The sequence below is a fragment of the Pleurodeles waltl genome, chromosome 1_2, assembly GCF_031143425.1.
Source record: "Pleurodeles waltl isolate 20211129_DDA chromosome 1_2, aPleWal1.hap1.20221129, whole genome shotgun sequence".
Taxonomy (NCBI): Eukaryota; Metazoa; Chordata; class Amphibia; order Caudata; family Salamandridae; genus Pleurodeles; species Pleurodeles waltl.
The window spans coordinates 930,622,921-930,642,361 of record NC_090437.1 but is presented as its reverse complement, the minus strand read 5'-3'; the positions used below and the strand labels follow the sequence as shown (position 1 = coordinate 930,642,361).

The 19,441-nt window shown below is 43.5% G+C and overlaps 1 protein-coding gene across 4 annotated transcripts in view; it reads right to left on the bottom strand.

The window, feature by feature from the left end:
- CNOT7 (CCR4-NOT transcription complex subunit 7) overlaps positions 1-19,441 on the bottom strand; it is a 171,704-nt gene that overhangs the window by 137,846 nt on the left and 14,417 nt on the right. For 3 of the 4 annotated variants that reach the window (XM_069200545.1, XM_069200537.1, XM_069200555.1), the window contains 2 exons: positions 10,587-10,780; positions 296-457 (listed from right to left, as the gene is read on the bottom strand). In XM_069200545.1, the coding sequence (XP_069056646.1) occupies positions 296-457; positions 10,587-10,780 (356 nt within the window). The remainder of the gene's footprint in view (positions 1-295; positions 458-10,586; positions 10,781-19,441) is intronic. The other variant, XM_069200563.1, reaches the window with a different exon arrangement.

The following is a 19,441-nucleotide window of genomic DNA, read 5'->3' as shown; positions in this document are numbered from 1 at the left end:
AAACTGAGAAAGCGAGGGCTGGATTCAAGAGATGTAAAAGAAAACATTAGGGAGGGACATGCTTCTTTACTTTATTTCATAATAGCTGAAGAGATCGATTATATGCTGCAAATTTGTTTAGGCTTAAAGCAAGGGGAGAATTACAGCTCTACTTCAACTCTTCAGGATCACGCCTGGGCAAAAGAACTTGAGGGCAATTGAAAATGAAAGAGTAAACCACTATGACAGAAGGCAAGACTAAATGTGATAAAAACATTCACTGCAGCCCAACATAAAAAAAATTGACAGTATTTACCTGTGAAACGAAAGCCACTTCACCCCTTCACATAATATCACTCCTGATGTCATTAGCACCTCAGCAAAATGTAGAGCCTCAATTCCTTCATCTTCATGTTTCTTAAATTGAATACCCGATGATGTTAGTAACTCTATAGAATCCTGTGCATACATGTCCTCCCTATTTCAGAAATAAAAACAGATATTACATATTGCGGTAAGAAATTTTTACAGTTAGTCAACATTTTCCCCTTCTACATAAACAAATTTAAAAGATAGCCAATGGTGGGACATACTAAAAGGATACACTAAAAATACTAAACACAATGAAAATGCATAACTTATCAAACCTTGTTAATCTCAGACATATGCAATAATAACTACACTGACAATAGATGATGCCCTGTGCTTAAAGGAGCATTTCCATTCGATGTCCTATAAAAGTGGAATATATGTAGATACAGTCTACTTCCCACAAGATACAACTGCTTTAATCAATATTAGGAATGTGAGTGGGTCCTAGCGGTCTGATGAACTGTTTTGCTAAATACAAGCCTATGACTCTAAAGTCACATTCTCATTTCACTGTCGATAGGGCTGAGAACGAGCCACAGCATAAAAACGATGTTATCTGTCTTTCATTCTCCAACTTCAGACCCATTTACTTATATATTTATTACGGGCAGAGTTGCGCTATCATTTATTTATGCAAGTGTAGTGTAAAAAGCTGTATGTTTGATCAAGTAAAGTGAGAAATAAGAAGGTATGAAAAGTGTGGCACGAAAACAGTACTGCAACACAATAACTGCAGCTTTCGAATTTGGCAGATAGGCCATTTCCCGGTCTCAGTAGTTATCACATTTTTCCAAACCAGAACCACAGTGGCCAGCACTATAATGCTGGAACTGAAATCAACCTGTGTGACTATCTGCAATAAGTAATGAAAATGTCACTTACCCAGTGTACATCTGTTCGTGGCATCAGTCGCTGAGATTCACATGGTCTGCATATCTCGCCATCTGGTGTTGGGTCTGAGTGTTACAAGTTGTTTTTCTTCGAAGAAGTGTTTTCGAGTCACTGGACCGAGTGACTCCTCCTTCTGTGCTCATTGCGCATGGGCGTCGACTCCATCTTCGATTGTTTTCCCCGCAGAGGGTGAGGTAGGAGTTGTACTATAGTAATAGTGCCCGCGCAATGAAATGTGTAAGTATGTACCTATTAAAGGTTTAAATAATATATATACAAATGTACAAAGTTGAAGGTAACTTCTGAACTGCTACAGGCTTCCGGGGAGGTGGGTGGGCCCATGTGAATCTCAGCGACTGATGCCACGAACAGATGTACACTGGGTAAGTGACATTTTCAGTTCGATGGCATCTGTCGCTGTAGATACACATGGTCTGCATAGACTAGTAAGCAGTTATTTCCCCATAAGCGGTGGTTTAGCCTGTAGGAGTAGAAGTTGTCTGAAATAGAGTTCTTAATACAGCTTGACCTACTGCAGCTTGTTGTGCGGATAGCACATCTATACAGTAGTGTTTGGTGAATGTGTGAGGCGTAGACCATGTGGCTGCCTTACATATTTCATGCATTGGGATGTTTCCTAAAAAGGCCATTGAAGCACCTTTTTTCCTTGTTGAATGTGCCCTGGGAGTAATGGGCAGTTGTCTTTTTGCTTTAAGGTAGCAGATTTGGATGCATTTAACAATCCATCTGGCTATACCTTGTTTTGATATTGGGTTACCTGCATGAGGTTTTTGGAATGCAATAAATAGCTGTTTAGTCTTTCTGATGTTCTTCGTTCTGTCAATGTAGTACATTAATGCTCTTTTGACATCTAATGTATGTAGTGCTCTTTCAGCCACAGAATCTGGCTGTGGGAAAAAAACTGGTAGTTCTACCGTTTGATTTAGATGGAACGGTGAAATAACTTTTGGTAAAAATGTTGGATTAGGTCGTAGGACGACCTTATTTTTATGTATTTGTATAAAAGGTTCCTGTGTTGTGAACGCTTGAATTTCACTTACTCTTCTCAGAGATGTAATGGCGATGAGAAAGGCAACTTTCCAGGTTAGGAATTGTATTTCGCAAGAGTGCATGGGTTCGAAAGGTGGGCCCATGAGTCTTGTTAGGACCACGTTTAGGTTCCATGAAGGAACAGGTGGTGTTCTTGGTGGTATAATTCTTTTAAGACCTTCTATGAATGCTTTGATGACTGGTATCCTATACAAGGAAGTTGAATAGGTAGTCTGCAGGTATGCAGATATTGCTGCAAGGTGTATTTTAATAGAAGAGAAGGCTAGCTTTGCTTTTTGTAAATGGAGCAAGTAATTTACTATATGTTTTGGAGTTGCGTCTAGTGGTTGTATCTGATTATGATGGCAGTAACAAACAAATCTTTTCCACTTACTTGCGTAGCAGTGTCTAGTGGATGGCCTTCTGGCCTGCTTTAAGACTTCCATACACTCTTGGTTAAGTTGTAAGTGTCCGAATTCTATGATTTCAGGAGCCAGATTGCTAGATTCAGCGATGCTGGATCTGGGTGTCTGATCTGTTGGTTGTGTTGCGTTAACAGATCTGGTTTGTTGGGCAGTTTGATGTGGGGTACTACAGATCGATCTAGCAGTGTTGTGTACCAGGGTTGTCTTGCCCACGTTGGTGCTATTAAAATGAGTTTGAGTTTGTTTTGACTCAATTTGTTTACTAGATAAGGGAGGAGAGGGAGAGGAGGAAAAGCGTAAGCAAATATTCCTGACCAGTTCATCCATAGGGCATTGCCTTGGGATTGCTTGTGTGGGTATCTGGACGCGAAGTTTTGGCATTTTGCGTTCTCTTTTGTTGCAAATAAGTCTATTTGAGGTGTTCCCCAGAGTGTGAAGTAGGTGTTCAGAATTTGTGGGTGGATTTCCCATTCGTGGACTTGCTGGTGATCTCGAGAGAGATTGTCTGCCAGTTGATTCTGGATCCCTGGAATAAACTGTGCTATTAGGCGAATTTGATGGTGGATTGCCCACTTCCATATGTTTTGAGCTAATAAGCTTAACTGCGTTGAATGTGTTCCTCCTTGTTTGTTTAGATAATACATCGTTGTCATGTTGTCTGTTTTGACAAGGATGTATTTGTGGGTTATGATTGGTTGGAAAGCTTTTAGTGCTTGAAAAACTGCTAATAATTCTAGATGATTTATATGCAGTTTTGTTTGATGTATGTTCCATTGTCCTCTTATGTTGTGTTGATTGAGATGTGCTCCCCACCCTGTCATGGAAGCATCTGTTGTTATTATGTACTGTGGCACTGGGTCTTGGAAAGGCCGCCCTTTGTTTAAATTTATACTGTTCCACCATAGAAGCGAGAGGTAAGTTTGGCGGTCTATTAACACCAGATCTAGAAGGTGACCCTGTGCTTGAGACCACTGTGAGGCTAGGCACTGTTGTAAGGGCCTCATGTGCAGTCTTGCGTTTGGGACAATGGCTATGCATGAGGACATCATGCCTAGGAGCTGTAGTATTGTTCTTGCTTGTATTGTTTGATTTGGAGACGTGTTGAATGACTGTTGAAATTGTGAATTCTTTGTGGAGTTGGCGTTGCTACTCCTTTTGTCGTGTCTATTATGGCTCCTAGATATTGCTGTACTTTGCTTGGCTGAATGTTGGATTTTGCAAAGTTGACGGTGAACCCTAGTTTGTAGAGGGTTTGTATGACTTGATTTGTGTGGTTTGAGCATTGTATGAGCGAACTGGTTTTGATTAGCCAGTCGTCTAGATACGGGAATACATGTATTTGCTGCCTTCTGATGTGTGCAGCGACTACTGCTAGGCATTTTGTGAATACCCTTGGAGCGGTTGTTAAACCGAAAGGCAATACTTTGAACTGGTAATGTATTCCTTTGAATACAAACCTTAGATATTTTCTGTGTGATTGATGTATTGGTATATGGAAATATGCGTCTTTGAGGTCTAGGGTTGTCATGTAGTTGTGTTTTTTGAGCAATGGTAACACTTCTTGTAGTGTGACCATGTGAAAGTGGTCTGATTTGATGAATGTGTTTACTACTCTGAGGTCTAGAATTGGTCTCAGTGTTTTGTCCTTTTTTGGTATCAAGAAGTACAGTGAATAAACTCCTGTGTTTATTTGTGTGCTTGGTACTAATTCTATTGCATCTTTTTGCAGTAGTGCTTGAACTTCTATCTCTAGAAGCTGTGAATGGTGTTTTGATAAATTTTGTGATTTTGGTGGTATGTCTGGAGGGAATTGCAGGAATTCTATGCAATAACCATGTTGGATAATTGCTAGGACCCATGTGTCTGTAGTTATTTCCTCCCATGCTTCGTAATATTGACCTATCCTTCCCCCCACTGGTGTTGTGTGGGGGGGGTGAGTGACGTGTGAGTCACTGCTTGTTGGTAGTGGTTTTGGGGCTTTGAAATCTTCCTCTATTCCTAGGGAATTGCCCTCCTCTATACTGGCCCGAAAGCCTCCCCTGTACTGTCCCTGGTAGGTGGACGGTGCGGACTGTGAGGTACTGGCTTGTGTGGCCTGACCCCGAAACCCTCCTCTAAAAGGTGTTTTGCGGAAGGTGGTATAAGATCCTCTGCTCTGCGGGGAGTAGAGTGCGCCCATGGCCTTGGCAGTGTCAGTGTCCTTTTTGAGCTTTTCTATGGCTGTGTCGACCTCCGGACCGAACAGAAGTTTTTCGTTTACTGGCATGTTAAGTACTGCCTGCTGAATTTCTGGCTTGAATCCAGACGTTCTGAGCCATGCGTGCCTACGGATGGTAACCGACGTATTAATGGTCCTTGCGGCTGTGTCTGCTGCATCCATAGAGGAGCGTATTTGATTGTTGGAGATGTTTTGACCCTCCTCAACAACCTGTTTTGCTCTTTTTTGTAGATCTTTTGGGAGATGTTCAATGAGATGCTGCATCTCATCCCAGTGGGCTCTGTCGTATTGCGCTAGCAGCGCTTGTGAGTTTGCGATGCGCCACTGGTTTGCTGCCTGGACAGCGACCCTCTTCCCGGCTGCATCGAACTTTCTGCTTTCTTGATCTGGGGGAGGTGCATCCCCAGAAGTGTGTGAATTTGCCCGTTTTCTGGCAGCCCCTACCACCACAGAATCTGGTGGCAGCTGAGAGGTGATGAATACAGGGTCCGTAGGAGGCGCCTTATACTTTTTGTCCACTCTAGGCGTTACTGCCCTACTTTTAACTGGCTCCTTGAAGATCTCCTTTGCATGGCGTAGCATGCCTGGGAGCATAGGCAGGCTTTGGTAGGAGCTGTGGGTGGAGGAGAGGGTGTTAAATAAAAAGTCATCCTCTACTTGTTCAGAGTGTAGTTCCACATTATGGAACTGAGCTGCTCTAGCCACCACTTGTGAATAGGCTGTGCTGTCCTCAGGTGGTGATGGCCTAGTTGGATATGTGTCTGGGCTGTTATCAGACACTGGTGCATCGTACAAGTCCCACGCGTCTTGATCTTGGTCGTCGTGGCTCATGGCGGTGTGAGCTGGCGAATGTGACGGGGTGTAAGTTGGCGAAGCCGGAGTTACAGGTGGAGGCGAGGGAGGAGGTGTTACCGTCTTTGCTGTTTGTTGCTGAGGAGCCTCTCGTGCTCTAAACTGAAGTGTTCTCTTTCTTTTGACAGGTGGAAGGGTACTGATCTTCCCTGTCCCCTGCTGAATAAAGATACGCTTTTGCGTGTGATCCACTTCAGTGGATTGCAGTTCTTGTTCGAATCTGTGTCTTTTCATTTGTGAAGACATAGAATGTTCTTCAGTATAGGAGCCTGAAACTGGGTCTGTTGGTGCTTTTTTCGGCTCCGAAAACCCTGTTGTTTGTTTTTTCGGCTCCGAGGTAACCTTCCTCTTCTTCTGTGCCGAAAAATCTTGGCCTCTATGGTCTTCGACGCCACTGTTTCGGCGTCGATCCGTGTCGACACCGAACTCTCGGTGTCGATGCTTCTCTTTAGCACTCTCTCGGTCCCGAGGAGGCTGCGTGCCGGTGTCTCGACCGGAGTCGGACGATCTCGACACTGAATGGGCCTTTTTCGGTGCCGATTGTTGGTCACCGTGAATTTGGGTTGAGCCATGGCCGGTTGGCAGTGGCGTCCCCTGGGCCTTTTTGCCTTTTTTAAATTCTGATCTCGACGTCTTACTCACAGTTTTTGTATTGTCGAGTTCGTCGGAGTCTGAATCCTGGATGGAAAAGGATTCCTCCTGTTCCTCTTCTGTCTCGAACTGCCGATGTTCCTTTGGCGTGGACGCCATCTGCAGTCTTCTCGCTCGACGGTCGCGCAGAGTTTTTCGGGACCGGAACGCCCGACAGGCCTCACAGGATTCTTCGCTGTGCTCGGGTGACAGGCACAGGTTACAGACCGAGTGTTGGTCCGTATAGGGATATTTGTTGTGGCATTCAGGGCAGAATCGAAACGGGGTCCGTTCCATCAGCGTTGTTCTCCACGCGGTCGGGCCGACTAGGCCCCGACGGTGTGCCGAAATCTACCCCGAAGGGCACCGAAGCGCTTCGATGTTCAATGCGTCGTCGTATGTGTTTATCTCGAACCGGATCGCAACGATACCGTCGAAAATCTTCCGTTTTCAGCTATCTTTCCGTTCCGAAACTCGGAGCGACAGGAACACGTCCGAACCCGATGGCGGAAAGAAAACAATCGAAGATGGAGTCGACGCCCATGCGCAATGAGCACAGAAGGAGGAGTCACTCGGTCCAGTGACTCGAAAACACTTCTTCGAAGAAAAACAACTTGTAACACTCCGACCCAACACCAGATGGCGAGCTATGCAGACCATGTGTATCTACAGCGACAGATGCCATCGAACATATATATATATATATATATATATATATATATATATATATATATATACTGTTATTTATGGCATTACCTAAGGCGGTCTGGTTCCAAATAAACTCGGCTTTGATTAAGGTTTGAAGGCTTTGTTCATCACGGAATGTGAATCCCATTTAATCCTTGTAGCTTATTGTAGTTTTAGCAGTTAGAGAAAGTTTTACAAAAAAACAGGATCTTTGCTTAGTCATGAATCAGGATGGAAGCAGGGACTTCGAGTGTATGCCTTACAGATTGCTGGTCTCTCAGATGTTTTCTCAAAAAGAAATTCCCATTATTCAAGTTATTTTTTAGGTAACACATTTCTAACTTAACGTCACTAAAATATAGAGTCTGCACAAGTCAAACACAGTGACAAAAATTATCATACAGGCTAAATGGAGTCAAATCATACCAAATAGACTATTTTTACAACACACCGCCCTTTGGATGTGAAGGTAATCTCCAGAGACGCACCAAATACAATTGGGCATCGGTACCCTACTGTGAGAAATTAGGTTGTTGGTTGAGGGGATGAGTCCTTCTCAAACAACAGCCACAATCTGTTTCAGCGTAAGCCACAAAAGTCACTTAATTAAACTGTGTTTAACCCTCTGGTAGCTTGGCACAAAAGCAGTCAGGCTTAACTTTGAGGCAATGTGTTTAATATTTAAGCAGCAGACAAACAGCAATAAAGTGAAAAGCCAACACAGGAAACATCTCACATTAATTTAGAAGAATAGAGTAAAATGGAATGTTATTTGACACCAAAACGACAACAAAAAAAATCAAATTAACAGGACCGGAGATATGCCATTTCAAAGATTTAAGGCAAGTATATATCCTAAAAGATTTAAGTGCCACTCAGGATTATCTGGTCGTGTAAGACCAGGTGAAATTTACAAGTTCAGGCTGACCACGATGTAGTGCAGGCTGGATACAGGGACCAGGTTAGTCCCACTAAAAAAGAGATCTTCTAAAGTCTAGTGTGACGAATCAGTTCATGGTGGAGGAGGCCACGAGGAGCAGGGACAGCATTGCGGATGGTCCTCGCTGTAAAGCAAAGAGCAGACTGAGTGTCACAGACAGTTGTTGCTGTAGCAAGAAGATCCTGTCTATCACAGAAGGTCATTGCTTTTCTTGCGTTGTCGGTCGTCTTTGACGGTCACTGTAGCATGAACAGTCGGGCTCACTGGGGCAGTGTGTTGGTGGTTGGCAAGCTCTTGGTGCAAACATGCCTTTCGAGGACAACAAGAGCCAAAAATGTCATGATTTCTTCGTGGAAGAGTGCAACATCAATGGTCCAGGACTTGGGAGGCACCTCACGGGGATCAGGAACTCACTCCAGCAGAGGCCAGCAGGGCTCAGGCAGGTTCAGTGCAACAGGTCATGGGGGCAGTTGCAGGGAGTCATCTAGAGGTTGCTGTGTCCCTGTCGATGAGAACAGAGACCAGATAACTAGCAGTTACTTGGAATACTGAGGTAGCCTAGGATGAAGGGAGCTGATCCAATTTTCCCTCTCAGTAACAGAGCAGACATCAAGCAGCAGGGCAGGCCTTCTTTGGTGTTCACAGGTCCAGGAATGCGCTTCAGAGTCAGACCAAAGATCCTATTTTTATATCTGGTGCCCCTTTGACATGGGAGAAGTTTGTGGAGTTTTCCTCTTTCAGAAGTGTCTGCAATTTCCTGCCTCCCTGCCCAAGTCCCAGTCCTTCTGGGGCCACAACAGGGTGTAGTGTGAAGTTCGCTGTGAGTGTGCTGGGCCAGTGCCATTGAAATGCAAGCGTGGTAGGCGGCAACTCCCCCCACACACCCCAATTGAAGTCAGGATGGCCCATCCTTCTGACACCCAGACCTTCCATTTGGATACACTCTGGAAAGAATACACAAAGGTCAATTGCCAACCACACTGTCATGTGACCCAGGATACAGGCACCACAGGTAAAGACAAGAAAATGCAACTTTTAAAAAGTGGAATTACCTGAATTCCAACTTTACCATTAAAGAAGGTTTTAAATGACAATTCCTCAGACATCAAACATAAGATTCCACCTCCTCCTAAACAAAAGTTATCACTTTTTAAATCTTGTTAAATGTAATAAGGTAGCCCCATGTTCTCCTACGGGTGATGTACACCTCACAATAGTGAAACCAAATTCATGGGGTTTTCACTACCAGGACATATAAAACTTAAAGTACATTCCAACTTTTTAAAATATATTGTACCTGGCCCTCTGGGATGTGAAGGGCCTACCCTATGAATGACGTGTATTAAAAAGTGGGGTTTAGGCCTAGCAAAAGGTTTATTTTGTAAGGTTGAAATAGAAGTTTAAAACTGCACACACAGCCTGCAATGGCAGACCTGTGGTGTTCAAAAAGATTACTTAAGGGGGTGGCTCAATAAGAGCTACAGGCTCACTACTAGCGTTTAATCTGTAGGCCCAGGTGCTTGTAGTACCACTTTACTAAGGGAAGTACAAGTAAAGTAAATGGGCGTAACCTAATTCTACCATGTTTAAAAAGGAGAGAGCACAAGCACTGGTTATAAGTGGGAAAGTGCACAGATTATAAAAGCCAACAAAAACAAATTCAGCAAAACAAGAGGGGTGAAGGCAGAAGGTTTGTGGTTCCTCTGCAAAGAGGGTGAGGTCCAACATCTACCATATTCGCCATTATGTGCAAAGTACTCTTTCATCTGGCGCAGCCAGTTAACAAAGGGGTGCTGCAGGTGTTAAATAATATTTTTGCAACAGGAAGATAAAGATGAAAATAACAAGTTGATCCTGCAAGAAGTTTTTGAATGTCTGACACTACAAGCCCATCAAGCCAAAAACAAAATGAATGCGGTAAGTTGTCAATCTTCAGTGATAAATAGATTTTATTTAATCAAGGTATACATGCAAAATATGACCACGCACAGTGGGACGGTGACTTATCGCCCATATATTTTCATAAAAAAAGACCAAAAAAAACAAGGTCTGGGATGTTAACTTTATCTTTCATACAGAACACGTTTAGTGTCTTTAATATGGGAGCGCATCTACACACAAGTATGCTCTATGCAATAGACCTTGACGCATAAAGTAAGGAGTTAAATAACCTTAACCCCAACCACAGTTGCGGGAAGAAAATCATTATTTAATAGAAGATAGGACATGCAAATGCTGGCAATATGGCTCACATATTCGGAGGGTTCTTAAGTGCGCTTTACAGAATATTAATGTATGTGTGTCACTATACGGCAATAAAGGTGAAATGATGCTCAAGTTTACAGTGGCCCCTTTACTCTCAGCCCCTTCCTAAACCAAACAGAAAACGCCCATAATATTGCATTATTTAAAAAACAAAGAAAACAAAATAGACCATCTTTTAAATGCAACATTGTTAACAGTTTTAGTCATGATGGTGAACCCGACTGGCCCAAACCAGATCTTTAAAAATAAATCATTTTAGTTATACAACTGCACTTACGTTAAATTAAATTTAAAATTAAACTGCCACGTTGAGGTTCCTGGAGGATATTCCTCTTGCTCATTCATGAATGTAAGCCCTAGCTGTATTATTTTCAGTAAGTCCACGTTACAGCGCAGAAGCTGATATTGATAATCGGCATTGCTTCGGAATTCTCCAATTGGTCGGGCAACAACACCTGGGAACTCAGTATCCTGGAAAATATAAAAAGGTTTTTTTCTCAATTAGCTATACGATTCACAAGGACCGTGTAGCTCGGGTTTCGCCCCTTAAAAACGACCAGTAAAAAAAAACTTTATTATAGCAAGCACAGGCACTACTGTATCAACCCGTCAATAACACATGGCAAGCACAGAAGGTGCTTGCACCCCAAATGCGTTTTGATGAGGCAATGATAGTTAAAGATTTAAAGATCCCTTTACAACGCAACATTACGCAGTACAGTACAGAGCACTCATTACACTGAAGCTTCAGAAACTGCTGCAAGCACACTTTTTGGGAGGATTGAACTAATATAAACATTTACCACAAAGCACAATGTCACACATTATGCACGCTAGCTTCCCCTTGAGCATGGGGCGTTCAGGAGGTGATGGCAGGAGTGTGAGCTCAGCCACAGGTTCCCCTTCAACAGAGAAAAAGTAAACCTTCTGCCTTTATGCTACTTAAGCGAAGGCGAGTCGAGGTGCCTGCAGATGTTGGGATGATATGGATAATATAGTACTGGATCGATGCTTTTTGACTGTGAGCGAGACATGCCGTTGGGAAGTAGTCACCAGGCTTTATTCATACAGACATACCCTTTTTGAGTACCTCAGAGAAGCCCTACTGACATAGAACAGACTCTGCAGACTTAGATATTTCTGTCTGGCTTGAGCCCTACTGAAGTGGTAGGTGGGATAAGATGCCAGAATGAGAAAGCCTGGCTCATTTCACACATTTCCACATGGCAGCCTGTCTGAATGTAAAAAGCAGAGAATGCTGTTTCTGATAAATCACCCATGCCTGGGTTTTCAGTAGAGTATCCATTGACTCGGACACTCCTCTATTTTCCCACGTGATTCCTTTACTTTCATAAACAGATTGAGGTTTATAGGAGGCTGAGGTGCTAGAACAGTTTGTAATGTGGCTTTCATCTGCACAATTAGCCTGTAACAGGGATCAGAAGATATTAGAGTCAAACATTTTTCTGACTGTTATGCCTTATTTTAGATACTCTGGGTGGTCTCTTGCACTCTGAATTTTGAGCCCCCCTTGCAACTTGTTTATTGTTAGAACTGAGTATGTGCACTTGATAATCCTTAAATTAAGGACGACAACTCACTATCTAAATATCTGAAGGCTTTCAACTACGTTCAAATATCTGCAACTGAATTAAGATCGTCAATGTGAGGTGGGCGATTGTACTTCAGTAAACATAGTACCGAAAATGTGGGGATTCATTACTTAAAGCCTTACGAAAAACTGGTAAGAATAAACAATTGATACAAATAAACTAGTCATTCATCTTTAGCAGGGTGAATGGGAGGAAACAATATCAATCTTTATTGAAACTACTTTCTTGCAGCAGATTATTAGGGGGAGGCAAATTCAAATAAACTTAGCTTTGCTATCCTATGGAAACAAGATACTCACAAAATGTATGTCAGTCAGTTATTCGGCTCTCCTTTGCCCAAAGTGGTATTCCCTGTCTCATGACTAAATAAACACTGGCTTATGGACGGAAAGGCCTCACTCAATGGTTTGTGGAATGCTCCATCATCGGCCGGTCCACCACATGGTGTTAGGACAATGCCAACACAGTGGGTGATCTCACCCTTCCTACTGAAAAAGGGAGATCAGAATAAAGTAACTCTGGTCAGTCTAGGGGTCCAGAGAGTAAAATAAGACTGACCAGAATTACTATTGAAAGAAATTCGATGCACAAAGCCTTGTGGTTCAACAAAAAAAAAAAAAAAAAAAAAAAAAAACAACATAACACACTCACAAGTTTATGATCCTGATCCCCAATGTGAAGGACCTCCATTTCGTGGTCAAAAGAAAAAATGTACTGGAGCAGATACAGGAGGACAGACTCCTGTAGCATGCTTACTGAAGACCCAACTCTTAAGGATTAAGAGAGATTTCACAACACAGCCTTCCTACACAAATATAAAAAAACAGTACTGTCACTGACTAAAACCTACTTCAGAGTTGAAGGACACTGGATATCTTTAAGACACCCAACACACATGACATGGTAGTCTTGATGGGTGTTCCATACACTTCTGAATAATTTGCATAATATGATACTATAGTAACTATAGTACAGCACAATACAAAATCTTGAGAAGTATAGAATTTTAAGAGGGGAAACCCACCAGAGCAAGCACCATAAACCCTAAAAACCAGGATAGAGGTGGAATGAGAGAGCAAAGGCAGACTTTTCATTAAAGTAGAGAGCACATTTTTCTTACAGCATATGTCTACAGTAGGCTATAAGGACACTTTGTGCACCAGGCACACTTTGATGAGAAATAAATACTTTACTGGTGTGCTTGGGAAGAGAAGAATACATGCAGCAAAAAAAAAAAAAAAAACACACTCTGGGAAATGGCGGTGTGAACTAGGAAGAAGACACATCAGGTGTAGGGAGGCTCGACCTACGTAAAAGTACAAGCTAGCATAACAGAAAAACTAAGTCTACCTATAAATCGATAGGTAGTCCAAAAGGACATTCAATACATAAAAGGTGTGTGGCCTGGAGATAAGCCAGACAAAAATGTAAACTAATACGATCTCCCACAGCAGATTCCGTAATCTGAGTGAAAGTACCACCTTGTATCTGTTGCAGTACTGCAGGCAGTACACAATGATGGAAACAATTCTGATCCACACCTCATGCTTGTGAACTTACTAAACACAGTAGATTATGCTAGCCCTTGACCCAGAGATTGTCTTAGTGTGCCAGTGACACCAGGGAGACGATAGGTGGGAACAGGTGATGAAGTAGCTTGTTGCAGGTGGTGTTGCTTTGTAGGGTTGGGCTGGGGAGCAGGCAGCACATGCAGGTGTGTGTGTTTTTTTCGCAGTTCCTCTGGCCAACAGTGGCATTGGGTGACTTCAAGAAGTAGTGCAGTCTGCTGCAGCAGGAGAGAGGAATCTGAAAGCAAAAGCAGCATCATCAGTTCCTCGAATTCCTCCTGTTAAGCTTAGTGTGGCGAAAACCACATTGGAATTAGGGCTAGCATATATTGGCCTGGTCACAGTTTTGAAACCAAGCACTCAATAAGTCTACCCAATGTGAGAAAAGACAAAGAATTAATTAATGAAATGTGACTTGTAAAGTGCAAGGCTACACTAAGGAGTGTCCCGGTTCTGTGCTTATAAGCCAACTCGCAGAATGAGGCAGAGCCTTTATTCCTGTTTAAAAAGCCAGGTTTTCATATTTTCTTGAACAGTGAGAAAGCATCCACTAAGCTTAATTCCAGAGGGAGTTTGTTCCAGGCAGATGGCCGAAGACAGGAGAAGGCTATTAGCTGACCGCAGGTTTCTAGAGGCGACGTAAATGCTGATTATTGTCCCAAGGTAGCCTGCACCAGTATGATGAAGTACCTTGTGGATCAAACCTAGTGCTTTAAAGAGGATTCTCTTCCTTGGAAGAAGCCAGTGAAGGGCACGTGCGTTCTAGGACGCAGGCCAAGGAGAATGTGGTGTGCCGTATTGTAGATCACCTAAAAAAAAAAAAAAAAAAAAAGAAGAGTGTTCAGAAAGAATGACAAAGGGCCAGGCGAGCGGGGGCATTGCTGAGCATTAACAAAGTTGGCAGGCTAACCTCAAAGCTTCAATATCACACAAGCAAATCAGCCAAAGTCCCACCAGGATAGCAGTCTTAACTGAAGGAAATGTGGCATTTCGCGAAGTGGCTAGGTCAAACAGCTTTGTTTCCCTAATGATGGTTACTAAGTGCCCGCCCTGCAGCAGCCTGAGGCCTATGAGGGTCTATGAAGAAGTGAAACTCTTCTAAGCCTGGGGAGGGCCAGGCCGCAGTATGCCACAGCCTGCCCCATCAGGAGCAGAGAGCAAGCGTGCTAGTTTCTGAGGCTACTGAAAAGTGATAAGAGTAGGCAGCTGAACAGAGACAAGGATTGAGTGGCTGATTGCCCCAACTCCCACGTTAAGGTAGACCACCAACCTGGGAGGGCTGCATCAGCCTATGAGTGGGAGCGCTGCACAGCGCATATGACCTGGCCCTTCGGGAGCAGGAACAGTGGCATCTCATTGTATTTGGCCTCTAGCTGCATAAAAAAACAGTCTTGTTGTGGATGGGCTGAACCTCGGGTGGGCTATTACAACAGAGGAGAGGAGCAGCAGCAACCAGCTACAGAGATGTACACACTAACAAGGTAGGATGAGAACAGCAAAGCAAAGTATACATATTCTGAGAATCTAAGATTTGCAAAAAATTCTGGTAGACCAAAGGAAGTAAGGTTTACCCGATATAGACTGCACCACCAACATCACCCAAGGGACTTGCCTTTATAACAGTCTGTTCTACAGGCCTTCAATTGTGTGCCTAACAAGCTGGGAACCTGGTCTTTGCCAGAGGGTGTTACATACTCACTAGCACGGTGGCTATCACCAGTCACCTGGCTCTGGTGGTCAGATACAGATAGATCAGCAACTGTGAACCCCTTCAACACTGCCCGCCACATCACTCATCACACCAGAGATAGACATTAAGCTTGTAAAATGGGAAAGACAGCAGAGCAAAAACAGAGCTGACTTTTCCTGCTTTCTAACAATAGTGTGAACACCAAACTTGGTCAAACAGAACCAGGGCTCGAAAAATCATACAAATATTACTAGACCTGCAGGTCGAGTATCTTAAATAATCTACTCGACCTAACTGTAATGTGCTTGACCCATAAACGGGTCTCACATTGTGTGTCCGAGGCAAATAGTTTACAGAGTCGCCTTTTTCTTAATTCTCACATATGACTGCACCTTCAAATAGCTCAGCATTTCTGCAGTACAAAAAAACCTATTTTGTTTAAGTAGACTTAAGTTTGCTGCATGCATCACAAGAATCTATCCCACATACCCATGAGGTCTAGCTCACATAATCTAGGGATTCTTTGAGTTTACTAACAACATTTCTATCAGGGCAGGAGTGTTTCTCATTTTGTTTAAACACTCAATTTTAATAAACCTATTACTAAACCATGATGTGGTAACATATTGTCATCTACACACAGCAACTTTCCAGGGGGGGGGGGGGGGGAAGGGGGGGGGGGAATCAGTGTTTGGTGCTGTGTAGACTTGAAGAAGGGGTATGCCCGCCATGGTACCTCGAACAATTATATATCAGCCCTCTGAATCGGATAACGCTTCATGGCGTACAAAAGGCAGGCTGTTGTGATCAAGAAAGCAGACTCCCCTGGAGTAGGAGCTATAATGGGAGAAATAAACAAATCCCGTCCCATTGTGAAGCAAAAGTGCAGGTCACAGAAGCCGACAGGTGAGACTCCTGCAGGAAGGCAATCTTAATCCCATGTCTATTTAGATAGGTAAAGACCTGATTGCCTTTCCTGGGATTGTTCAGCCCCATGATGTTCCACGTGGCGCACAAGACCTTAAGGGCTCGCTGGTTGGTGCAACATCAGTGTAATAGAGCATCAATGCAAACAGTGCCCAGTTCGTGCCTCCCATCCCCACTCGCCCACACCAGAAAACACAAACATTTCCAGTGTAACCCTAAAATACTAGATTCAGCCAGGTGGAATACTCCATGGGGGAGTAGCAACGCTCCATCATGGGGAAAACCAATATCGCCATGTGAAAAAAAGAGAACAGAATCAATCATTGTTGCAAGTCTGCCAGAACTTGGAAGGGATACCCAGAACACTGTTGACCAGGGGCAGCGTAGTCAGTAAATAGGAGCTCAGAGCTGCCCATGGAGAGGAGAGGGGGGGCAGAGGCAAAAAACAGCAAAGAGCCATCGATGGTGAATGTAGTAGAAGGCTGCACACTGGTGAGGTATCACGCGACTGCGCGGTAAGTCCTGGGAGGAGCGGCGCACTGCCTCAGATTGGTCGAACTTCTGTTGCTTACAGAATACCGCATCCGCCGGAGTGTTAAATACATGCACCTTGACGTTCAGGTCTATGAATAGACATGCTGGATGTAACCTTTCGCAGCACAAACCAGCTTGCTGCAACAAGCTTTTAACTTCAGGGGCCTTATCTCTGGCCTGGTGCCATCATCTCCACTGCTCCCTCCAATGGAGGGGTGGAGAGCGTTCCCTGGGCCATATCTGAACCAGATGGTCTGCAAGTATCCTGGTGTCTTGGGGTCCTGGCAAGGTCGAAGGAAATTTGCTGTTTGTTTGGGGGGTCTCTGCGCCCCATTCTGCCACAGATGTCACCCAGCAAGCGGGCAGCGTAGGTCAACGAGTACAGGGGGGGACTGCGTCAGGCCCCTGCGATGTGCAGCGCACTCCGCCAGCCCCACACTCCAACTGCAGGATCTAGATGTCCTAAGATATCAAGGCGATCCTCGCTGGTGGTATCAGTGGCAGTTTGGGGCCATACAGCACATCATAGCTGGCGTTGTCCCCAGAGCTTCAAGACCACACGGCCATCTTGGTCAGTCCTCTTTCCCCTCCTCCACCCCCCCACCCAAATGGCCAATTTATAACAATAGAGACAATTTTAATGAGCAAAGAAACTCCATAACGACAACAATTGGATGCAGAAAACCGGAGATATAATTTTTCAAAGTTTTCTAAGTTTCCAGCATCAAATGAAAGTACAAAACACCAACAGCACACAAATGATTGTATGTGGAAAATCAGATTTCTGTGAAAATTTATCATTTGAGCATCACCAAGTGAAACTGTCTTGATTTTTTTTTTAAATCCTATTAAAATGTGTTTCCTCAAAATTAAAAAATGTGCTTTATTTTTGTTCTACTGTCTGCCGCTACATTCTGAAGAGTGCAGTGTTCATTAAGCGGTGTCAAACTTTGGTTGTGTGTTACAAAACAAATTAAATCCTACAGCCTTTCCTTTCACACTCCCTGTACCCGAGCATAAGTGTAACATAGTTCTCTCGAAAACCTCCTCCCACTTTGCAGCCACAGAAGGAAATGTAAACACCAATTTCCATGTTAACAAGCAGCAATTTGTCCAAAGACATCGGGCCTGATTACGAACTTGGCGCATGGGATACTCCATCACAAATGTGGCAGATATCTCATCCGCCGTTTTACAAGTCCCATTATATCCCATGATATCAGGACTCTCTCTTTGAAACAGAGCAAATGTGACAAGATAAATACAAAATGTAAATGCATCTTTATTGCGCTGAAGTGACCTGTCAGAAGTCACTGGCGGCCCACTACTGGTTCGCGACCCAGAGTTTGTGAAATGCTGCAGAGTAGGGAAGGATCAGGAAAACATCAACTTTCTATAAGTGGCTTTTTCAAAATCGAGATTTGACATCAGACTTCATCATAAGATTGGATTTTAAATTCCTATTAATTTGAGTACTTGAACCATGGAACTAGCTATTTCCAAACTGAAGTTACATATTATTAGGAGTTATAATTTAACCCAGTGCTTTTATATGGGAGAGCCGGCCTTATCTAAGTAAAAAAAAGTTTTGGGAGATTTTTCACTATCAGGAATGTAAAACCTAAAAACAAATTGTCCTACTTTTTAAATACCATACACCCCGCCCTGTGGGCATTTCGGGCCTACCTTGCAGGTGATTTACCAGTATTAAAAAGGAAATCTTAGGCCTGCCAAAATAGGGTTATTTTGCCAGGCTGAATTTGCGGTTTTAAAACTGGATACCCAGGTTACAAGGCAGGCCTGAAGACATGCTTTAACTCCTACATTTTAGTTGTGGCACAGTAGGTGCTGCAGTCCATTAGTGACATTTGACTTACAGGGCCTGACTACACAGAGTACCATACACTAAGGATTTAAAAGTAAGTTAAATATGCCAACTAGAGATTAGCTAAGTGTACACGTATTTTAGGGGTTAAAGCACATGCACTGGGGCCTGGTTAGCAATGCCCTAGTGCAAGAGATTCAGCAATATCAGTTCCTTTAGATTTCCAATTTTTCAAATAGTCAAATAAAGCACATTAAGGGTGGCTGGGCAGTTTATTATTAAGGCACACCTTCAGCAGAATGGATTTCAAAAAGTGGTTAGGCCAAGTTTAAATTCTGCCTTGAGGTCTGGCAACGATTTAAGAGTTTTCTGCAGTGACATGTTCCAAAGTGGTTATTCCTTGTCGCTCGCTCCCACTGTATCCAGATGAGGGACATTCCAGCAATTTGGATAGCTGAACTGCGCCACACTGGTGGTGGTACATGTAGCAAAGGATGTTGTTCAAGAGCTTCATGACATGCTGTCCAAACTTTAGCAGTTGCTGTCAGGACAGGTTTGTGTTTGGCCTTTTGAGAAAGACATTTCTGGTTGACACTTGAAGTCCCTTAACGCCACCTTATAAGAGATTCTCCAGATACCATCTCGACCTGGGACTAGAAACACCACGTAGGTGGAAGTCAACTGTGAAAACTGATGGGCCATATGGTATGTTTACAGACTGGGATGGCATAAAACGCTACATTCTGTACACATGTGTAACTTCATTCTGGACAGTCTGGGGTTGTTCCTTGCCAAACATAGGTTTTAATATAACGACTGAGGTAATGAAGATGTGCTAAGATTGGCAAAATGACAAAAACATAAATGAAGCACAGCGAGACTCCAATTGTTTGAATCTGCCCCCACATGGGCAACTGAAGAGAGTCTTTTCGCGTTTGCATCACTAGTGCCACAAGGTTGTCTTTAATCAGGAAC